Raw genomic sequence first — 10,298 nt, 5'->3', positions numbered from 1 at the left:
GCGCAAAGCGCGGAAGCTTAGACGTTTCCTTAATTTATTAGTAAAAGTAGACGATTTATTGTACCGTTCTTTACTGTTAACCCTTGTCTGAATGAATTCCCCCCTCCCGCGCGAAGCGCGAAAGCTTTGGCGTTTCATTAAATCATTATAAAAAGAAGACGATTTGCTGTACCGTTCTCGACTGTAAATCCTTGTCTGAATTCAGTTCCCCCCCGCCCCCCCCCCCCCCCCGCGCGGAAGTTTTGGCGTTTCATTAAATTATTAGAGAAAGTAGACGATTTGTTAAACCGTGCTCGACTCTTAATCTTTGTCTGAATTCGGTTTACCCCTCTAGCGAGAAGCGCGGAAGTCTTGACGTTTCCTTAAACTATTAGAGAAAGCAGACGATTCGTTGTACCGTTTTCGACTCTTAATTCTCGTCTGAATTCAGTTTCCCCTTCCCGCGCGTAGCGCGAAAAGCTTGGACGTTTGATTTAATTATAGAAAGAAGACGATTCGTTGCACCGTTTTCGACTCTTAATAAGCCCTATTTATCTGAATTCAGTTTCCCCCTCTCGCGCGAAGCGCGGAAGCCTTGACGTTTCCTTATGGTGACATACTGTATACGTGTAGGCTATACATAAACAAAATAACTAATTTCTCATGCTTTATGCTGAAATTGAAACAATCACATTTTTTTCTTCTTCTTCTTCCCTTTTTTTTCCTCTCTAATTTTTTGTTGTTGTAATATCAGGGGGGATGATTGTACAGGCCACCCCCCTACTTCAAGCCAGGGGGATGCAGCCCCCCCCCCATCCCCCCCCCCCGGGATTTACGCCCCTGGCTTCAGAATTTACACAATGAACAGACATTTACAAATGTACTTTCACTGCACCCACTTGATCAATTTCGCGTGTATAATTATATAATTTAAGAGTTTGCCGCTATTCTCTCGAGGCCGCCATCGATTTCAAGCTTACCGCTCATGATGGCGGTCTCCTGCGTTTTCTGTAATTTATCTTTTTTTTCATTGAAATTATACTTGTGTTTGTATGCATCTTATTTAATGTACTTCAAAATGTATTATTATGTAAAATCAAAAATTATGTGTTACTTTATGTATATGATTATGTTCTATTTTTAAAATGCAGAAATAAAAACAAACAAACAAACAATATTCCCTAAACAGTTCCCGTAAAAGATAAGTAAAATTTACAAACAATTTGTAATAGTAATAAACTTCTGTAGATGTATGTGAATAGTTGACACCCATGATTGTTTTAATAAAGAGCCCGTATGGTCAGTATGTATTATTATCATTTTAAATGAAAGCGTAGCCTATGAAACATATTGTATGAACATTTGATCTACACTACATGTACATTTAACACGACTGTAAAGACTTTCGATAAGTCAACCTGAAGCAATATTGATTTGCCAATATTACTAAATCCGAACATGTTTCCTATGGGATAAACAAATGAGGGTATTGGAATTTACCGGTCTCGAGTTGAGTTCTGGGAAGGCTTTGCGATCATATCACAGTTAACAACTAAATTACTATTAAGTTTTGTGATGTGATTGATTGATTTTTTCCGTTTAATTTTTCTTGGGAATGTGACATGTTAAAGTATACAACAGAGGCCCATTTCAACCTGTCTACTTGTCATTCTTGAGTTACGAAATTAAAAAAAAATTATTAAAAATAAATAGAATAAAAGCGTTAATATTTACAAGGGATATGATTAGTAAACTGCATTTATTTAAGACAGAACGCTCATTCAGAGAGTTAAAAAAAAAATCATTGTGATATTACTTTAATATTCTTCTACAGTGATCAAAAGAGAAAGTAGGACCTTCTAATTGTTTTTAATTTATACAAGAAACTATAACTTTCTCTCTATTAGGCTTACATATCTTCCTCCTAAGGCACAGGACATAATTAGAATGGTCGTTTTGGTTTCGTATTGTAAGATATTACAGCAAACTGTCACCCTAATTTCGTTTTTCAACCTTTTTCTGTCACCGTGACAGCCCTATTTTCAGAAATAACACATTTCGCTTCACCCCAATCGCAAATTCATCACAGAATATTAATTGTGCATCACTCTGAAGCTCATCAAGTACCATGTACACACTTTCGGCCACATAATAATGGTCATAATTTTTGCGAGTGAACGAAGCGTGCAAGCAAACAAAAAGACACCTATAATATTATGTTTTAAATAATTTCTGTAATTATTACTAGATGAGCTATGAAATATGATGTATGCCAGGCAGGCACCCCTCCACGTATGGCTTTGCTGCTTGTACTCAATGACGTTGTACAATCTTGAGGGTGTAGCTGCTTTTCTTTGACAGGAGCGAAGTGTTTCCGACATCTGGTGGGATCTGAAATAAGAAATTCACACAAATTGTATTTAAAGGGGGGCATCAGGGCTAGTTTGCAGGCACACATAGTCGCTGTGCTTAACGGTGTCTGCTGACTCTGCTCAGTGAGACCACAATATGCTCTGTACTTTAGCTGCACATAACCAGAGACGGACATAATGCTTTGCTCAAGACTTTTAACTGTAGTAAAGAGTCAATTTATAATCTGTGCTTAGGTAGATTAGGCCCTAAAGAGGGCGACAAGCATCATTCACAAAATCCGGGTTAAGGTTTATGAACCCTGGGGTCTGTGGCACATGTGCAGTTCAAACAAATTACTGGCATAGATCAGTTCGTAGTCAGCACATGGTTCAGATGACCCAAATATTCACAGATCTTTTAAACATAGAAAAATCCTACGTTGTGCCTTTTGGAATAATCACAGCTAAAGTCATGGACTCTTCTTTGTTTTCCCTCTTGAAAGGAATACTTCCACCTGCGTTCAATATAATGTATCACAGGTGCATGCATTAATAACGATTGCATAACTTTCATGAGCATGTATCCAATTCAAGTCTCAGTGGGTTTTACAAGTTTGTACAAGTGACCTTTATTTGCTCATGCGCAGATTGTATGCCTGACAGTTACACCTGAACAAAAACAATTGAAGGGGCACATCGTTTTTTTAACCTATGTATTTAGGGTATTCATAGTATTGAAAGAGGTAATATATAATACCAGATGTAGCCAAACTTCCTTAATTGCTAATCTATGTATGATTAAAAACATAACGTACCTTGGTCAAGGGCGAAATCTCGAAGCGAACTACTTGCAGGGATCGGACTAGCGCCATCTTGGCTTCCATGAGAGCGAACCTCATACCGATACAGATACGTGGTCCTGCACCGAAAGGCAACCAGGTGAACGGGTTACGACCCTCGCGATTCGCCTTCGTGAATCTGGGCAGGGGTCGGGAGGGATGGAGGCAAGAAGGGAGGGGAGGGAGTGAGAGGGGAGGAGAGGGAGAGAGTAATGGACAGAGAGAGAGATAGGAAAGGAGAAAAATAGCAAAGAGGAAAAGAGATAGAGGGGATATTATATGGAAAATAAAAGAGAAAGAGGGACATACATAAAGAGAGAGTACCATAAACACACATGACTTGTATAGAAATTTGATTAAATTAACTTGTCATGGTCCACTGACCAAATTGCCAAGTTGAGATTCGCATGGTTTTGAACATCTTTAACTTTACTACTAAACCAATTTATTTCAAACTTCCGCTACTCCGTCTCTCTTAATATTTCTCTGCTTTCACAACCATGAAATCATTACAAACGTTGGACTGCCCTCTACGCCCCACCTACCTTTCGGGATTAAACTTGAGGGGATCAGGCCAGTGGGTCGGATCACGTTGAATGGTGAAGGTTGGTATCCAGATCTGCAGACCCTTCTCAATCTTATAACCCTTGTAAGTACACGTCTCTCCGCATTCCCGATCACTTCTGCGGTGTAAAGAATAGTGGGAGATAATGAAAGATCGTAACAACAAACAGAGAGAGCAAGAAATAAAAACATAAGAAAGAACAAAATTGTTCGAATGCTTACTTTTTGAGTCGAAAAAGAAAATAACACAGGTTTGATCTTAATTGAGATCAAAGGCACTGCAAATATCAGCCAATGAAAATGTTAAATTTCAATGGCATTTGAAAGATAATACTAATTCAGAATTTCGTATCGAATTAAGCAAGCGCACTCGTTTATATACACTGTCGCTCATATAGGTGTAATATTTTTGTTTTACCCCAATTTATGGAATTATTTTAAAAATAATTAAAAAATAATAGATCTAGATAAAAGTATACATTCTCAGATTTTATTGAATAATAATGTGCAAATGTGTGTTTTGCGTGGCTGCTAAAGCATGTGTATGCTTCTATGCTTATCAAATAGGGGACCTACGCCCTTAAGTCATAAATGACAGTTATGATGATTAATGCCCCACAAAAGGGCACTATTAGGGACTTTTAAATTGAGTGGACGAGAACACGACGAACGCCGACTGATCATGCTTGTCAACGTACTCAACTGCCCATGTTGACTACAATTAGAAATCTTTTAGATTGCACTCGACGATATACATGCATGCAGGAAGTAACACTATGAACATGACAGACAAAGAAAGAGGACAAAATATACAGTTCCTCATTCTACCCTCAACAATAGGCCATTTTCGTAATGTAACCAAATTTAATGCATAGGTCTTTGTGAAGTGCCTCAATACAAATTATTTCATTCACCTGATAGGAATAATAGTATTTCAATAGTCAGAATGCAACTGCATATATTAAGTGTTGCTAGGTAGGTATAATGTTTGTCCAACCTGGCAACAACTAATGTACGCAGTTAGGATTATATCTATTGAAATACTATTATTCTTATCAGGTGAATAAAATAGTTTGTATTGAGGCACTTCACAAAGACCTATCCATTAAATTTGGTGACATTACGAAAATGGCCTATTGCTGTGGTAGTACATCCCTTCACTGCTATTATGCAAAAATGTGTAGAACAGGTGAATATGTATGTGACACCTGATCTACACATTTGTACATACGAGCAGGAAGGGATGTTCCTTTGTCTACCTGAGGAACTGTATATTTTATGCGCACGCGGCATACACTAGTACCGTACTAGATTTAGGAAAATCAAGGTTGACACCCTCTCGATCGGCGACTGAGACGACGTGACGTATGCCTAGTGCCTTAAAATGACGTCACACGTTGCAGTCAAAGCTGTCAACGTGCAAATCTAAAAGTCCCTATTATAGCACATCGACACGGTTTGGATCCTGGGGCCTCACAGTTACGAGGCCATTGCTTTGTCACTGAACCATGACTGTACGCAGCGGGGGCTAGGGTAGGGGCAGTTTTCATAAATAAAATAAAAAACAGAAAATGCAATTAATTTTCAATAATTTATTGCATTTTATCCCGGTTCCCAACATAAACAAAATCCTCTGTGTGCCCATGCCCTGAGCCATAGTGCATGGCCGTCCAGAGGATCTGACAGTGAAGTCTAGAAAGTAAACGGGTTTCCTTGCATAATTAATTTGAATACTAGCTAGGACATTGATAACGCTTAAATTTCACAACTTGCGCATCGCCATGTGCGCACATTACTATAAACTATTACGTAATCCGCAAATGATTTCTAAAGGATACACGATAGGGGTTTTGAAATTGCCCTTGCGTTGATTTGTCCAAAGTATTTGCATTCGTGTTCAAAATCAATTGATCTAATGACTTACAAAATCCCCGGTGGATATATCCTGAGCACCTCACATACGACTTGGTCCAAGTAGGGCATCTTGGAGATCGTCGTATAGCCGACGTCGTCGCGTTTTGGTGCGATGTCATCGATCTCGGCGATGAGTTTGTCTTGGCAATCGGGGTTAGAGGCGAGGAGGTAGGATGCGTAGGTCAGTAAGGCTGCAGTAGTCTCGTAGCCAGCCGACAGGAATATCATAGCCTTTAAACAAGTAATATTCATGAATATTTTACGATTTCTTAGAGATTCAGTTTAGACGCATTTAATAGTTGAAATAGTTGAAATATTTATTGGTTACTGAATCATCATAGGTTATAACAATAATGTGACAATGTCTTTGCATGAGTATAAAACATAAGTTAAATTACATTTCCACATTCAGTAAATCATAGATACATACGCTCGAAGAGGTGATGATACAGAAGGGCTACAGCCTAAGCGTGACAGCTTGATACGCTTGCAGCCCAGAAACATTTAAAATCATAACGATTGTAAAGTAAAGTAAATTACAGAACATAATTGGGGGAAAATAACAAAAAATAAACAGTGACTTGCAACCAAAAAAAAAAAATGGGATAGAGGGTGCATGGGAGGGGGATTTTCCTGCTATATCAAGGAAATGCTGACAAACATATATGATATCATGTGTTAATTTAAGAGATTTTTCAATATTTGCTCAATAAAATTGATTTCACACTTTTCTTGAAAGTATATACTGACTTCAAGTTACGGATGTCAACGGACAGTGAGTTCCAAATATCCGGACCAGAATGTCTTATAGATTTCATAGCCATTGTTGTTTTAGGATTACATAAATGGTATTTATTTGATTGTCTGGTTGGGTATGTATGAATATTTCTATTCAAACAAAACATTGGTGGGAAGTGGGAAGGTAGGGAATCATTATGTAGACGGAACATGAACAGTGCTTTTTGTAAAAAGTTAATATCAGTTACTTTCAGAGTTTTTAACCTCGCGAATAGGGGATCAGTGTGATCGCGATATCCAGCATTGGTACACACACGAATCGCTTTCTTTTGTAAAAGTAGCATTTTATCAGTATATACTTTTGAGTCTGCCCACAGTATATTGCAATAAGACATGTAAGGAAGAATCAAGGAATTGTATAGCATATATAGAATATTCAAAGGCACATAATGTTTTAACTTATACAGTAAACCAACAGTGCGTGACACTCTCTTTGAAACGTAATGTACATGATCACTCCATTTCAGATTTTCATTGATGATAGTTCCAAGAAATTTAGTATTTTGTTTTTTCTCCAAATATTCACCATCCAAGACTATTTCAGGTATAGGTTTATCAGTTGCATTTTTCCTGCTTTGAAAATGAATATAATTAGTTTTTTTCAGATTCAGAGACAATTTGTTGCTCCTAAACCACAAAGACAGCTTAGGTAGCTCGGTGTTCAGAATTCTCTGAAGTGATCGAAAATCGGAATTGGAGCAAAACACATTAGTATCATCAGCAAATATAATATATTGTAATGATGTAGTTGAGTTCGAGATATCATTAACATACAGTAGAAACAATAAAGGACCGAGTATCGATCCTTGTGGGACACCACATTTCATAGGCAATAATGATGAATCTACAGATTCGTAGCTTACATATTGCTTTCTACCTGACAAATAATCATTAAACCAGTCAAGAGCAACTAACCCATTCCAGAAAAAAAGTAGACTTTCCAAAAAAGTCTAAAAAAATGGACCGTTTCATGCAATTCTAGATGGTCTAAAATATTACTTTTTCACTCAAATAGAACCAAATTTTGGGGTTACAGAAAATAATGGTCCTTACCTTTGTCGTTATAGAACAATTTTCTTGCACGTATCCAGCAAAGGTTCGTCAATTGCCACACCTTGATCTGTACAAGGTTTGTCGATTGCCACACTTTATTCTTACCAACGTTCGTCGATCGCCGCACTTTACTTTGACCAAGGTTCGTCGATTGCCACACCTTGATCTGTCCAAGGTTTGTCGATCGCCACACTTAACTCTTTCCAAGGTTTGTCGATCGCCGCACTTTACTTTGACCAAGGTTCGTCGATTGCCACACCTTGGTCTGTCCAAGGTTTGTCGATCGCCACACTTAACTCTTTCCAAGGTTTGTCGATCGCCGCACTTTACTTTGACCAAGGTTCGTCGATTGCCACACCTTGATCAGTCCAAGGTTTGTCGATCGCCACACTTTATTCTTACCAAGGTTCGTCGATCGCCACACTCTACTCGGTTCGTCGATCGCCACACTTTACTCTTACCAAGGTTCGTCGATTGCCACACCTTGATCTGTCCAAGGTTTGTCGATCGCCACACTTTATTCTTACCAAGGTTCGTCGATCGCCACACTCTACTCTTGCCAAGATTTGTCGATCGCCACACTTTACTCTTACCAAGGTTCGTCGATCGCCACACTCTACTCTTGCCAAGATTTGTCGATAGCCACACTTTACTCTTTCCAATGCTCGTCGATCGCCACACTCTACTCTGACCAAGGTTTGTCGATCGCCACACTTTACTCTTACCAAGGTTCGTCGATCGCCACACTCTACTCTTGCCAAGATTTGTCGATCGCCACACTTTACTCTTTCCAATGCTCGTCGATTGCCACACCTTGATCTTTCCAAGGTTTGTCGATCGCCTCACTTGACTATTACTAAGGTTCGTCGATCGCCACACTCTACTCTGACCAAGGTTTGTCGATCGCCACACTCTACTCTGAACAAGGTTTGTCGATCGCCACACTTGACTATAACTAAGGTTCGTCGATTGCCACACTTCACTTTTATCAAGGTTCCTCATTCACCACACTTTACTCTTACCAAGGTTTGTCAAGAAAAAAAGTGCCCCCCCCCATAATAATAAAACATGGCTCAATTTGATACCAGTGTTTGAAAAAAGGAGTATTTTTTGAGACTCTAAAACTCTGATTCTATTTCATTTCTAGCCAAATTTCCTTCCCAGGTGTGCAACAGAATTGCAAAAGCTCCTTTACTGTGCAGAGGCAGACACCCTTTCCCCTCCCCTCTAAACACACCTCCTGTCACTTGGTCTCTATGCTCCCTCGGGAATCGGTCTTGTCTTCATCTGGTATATCTTGTTCATGTTGTTGTATCATAAGTGTATGTGGTGTTATGTTTTAAATGGGCATGAATATTAATTCTTGGCGTGCATATTTTGGTATAATTATGTTTTCTTCATGACAAAAGTTTTACTTGATCACAGTCTGTAAAATCATTATGCACTTACCCACATATAGAACATGTCAAGTCTGAGTTGTAGGACCGGTATGGACCAGATTGCACATCATTAAGAAGAAAATGCAAAATCTCCCTATCGTGGGAGAGGGAGACACCGCTCAAACACCCCCCCCCCAGCTCAGTTGCTTTGCTCCCTCACAAAGTCTCATGCTCTAAGTTTGCAACCCTGCCAATCTTGCCATTATGCTATACCTGGTGATGAATGGATGCAGACTTTCTTCTGACCCCAAAAAATTGTTTGCTCATTACAGCACTGTCAATGGCTATTAAGAATCATTATAAATATGTATAAATACTATATGAACAGAAATATGTATTCAAAGTCAATACAATTGACATATTATAAATATTGAAGATGCTTTAATTTAAGATGAAGGAAGGCTACTGGTTATAACTTCCAGCCCGTTTTTAACATATCATGGGTATATTACAAATTGCAAAATATTTGTCGTGTGGAAATGTAATTTGTGAATGACATGAAAGAATCATTATTTAGGTACAACAATTGCATACAATCCATCGCGTGTGGAATTACAGACTATAACAAACTACAACCACTTTGTTTTATACATAAGCCTACATGCACAATAATGCCTAGAATTAGAATTACACAAACCTATAGGAAATATGCAGTGCAGTATATTTCATTCAGACAATGTATGACTATTCAATGCATATCGATCCTGTGAACTTATTAAATATCATAAACGAACACATGCAATATATGCCGATAGGCCAAGTTTTGGAAACCATTCCCATCAAGACTGTGAAATCTCCATAAAATTGGTACAGCTTTTTGCATGGTATGTCTATAAACAATCACAATATTGAGAGCTTTTGAGATCAATCAATGTTCAAGGTTGTCTTTGAACATCTTTGTCACTAATATAAAAGAGGCACTAATGACAAGTGAGTGGCTGCACAAGATTATAATGTTTATTTTAGTTTAGAAACTACATGTATTCACTTCAAGGGATAGTTCAGTTTTGGTATAGAGGGCTCTACACAAAACCAGCCATCATTTTCTTTTTTAATGCTTCCTCTTTTAAAAAGAGGTTTTTGTGAGATATTAACACTGATAACACTATCACTGCCTGAAATACAAGACTATCACTATCAGGCATTGACCCCATTACCTCCCCCCTAAAACAACGCTCTCCTTGTGTATATGGTACTGTTTTGAAACTATGTTTTAAACTATGACCAAATAGCTAAATGGCCCTTTTTTTGAGAGCCTGAAACTTTTCACAGATAAAGAATTAGACATCAGTTACAACTTTTTCTTGTAGCATGGACCTAGATTGACCTCCCATAGGCCATAGCTTAATGAAAAAATGTTG

At 38.3% G+C, this 10,298-nt stretch overlaps 1 protein-coding gene across 1 annotated transcript; it reads right to left on the bottom strand.

Annotated features, from left to right (window-relative positions):
* Positions 1 to 1,938: 1,938 nt before the first annotated feature.
* On the bottom strand, positions 1,939 to 5,875 carry LOC585966 (cytochrome P450 3A6). Its single transcript, XM_030978285.1, has 4 exons — positions 5,658 to 5,875; positions 3,715 to 3,852; positions 3,146 to 3,308; positions 1,939 to 2,370 (listed from the first exon to the last, which is right to left on the bottom strand). The coding sequence occupies exons 1-4, from the start codon at positions 5,873 to 5,875 to the stop codon at positions 2,293 to 2,295; spliced, it is 597 nt and encodes a 198-aa protein (XP_030834145.1). The 3' UTR covers positions 1,939 to 2,292.
* Positions 5,876 to 10,298: the final 4,423 nt, after the last annotated feature.

The sequence above is a fragment of the Strongylocentrotus purpuratus genome, unplaced genomic scaffold, assembly GCF_000002235.5.
Source record: "Strongylocentrotus purpuratus isolate Spur 01 unplaced genomic scaffold, Spur_5.0 spur5_scaffold_1, whole genome shotgun sequence".
Taxonomy (NCBI): Eukaryota; Metazoa; Echinodermata; class Echinoidea; order Camarodonta; family Strongylocentrotidae; genus Strongylocentrotus; species Strongylocentrotus purpuratus.
This window is presented reverse-complemented; position numbering and strand designations above follow the sequence as displayed.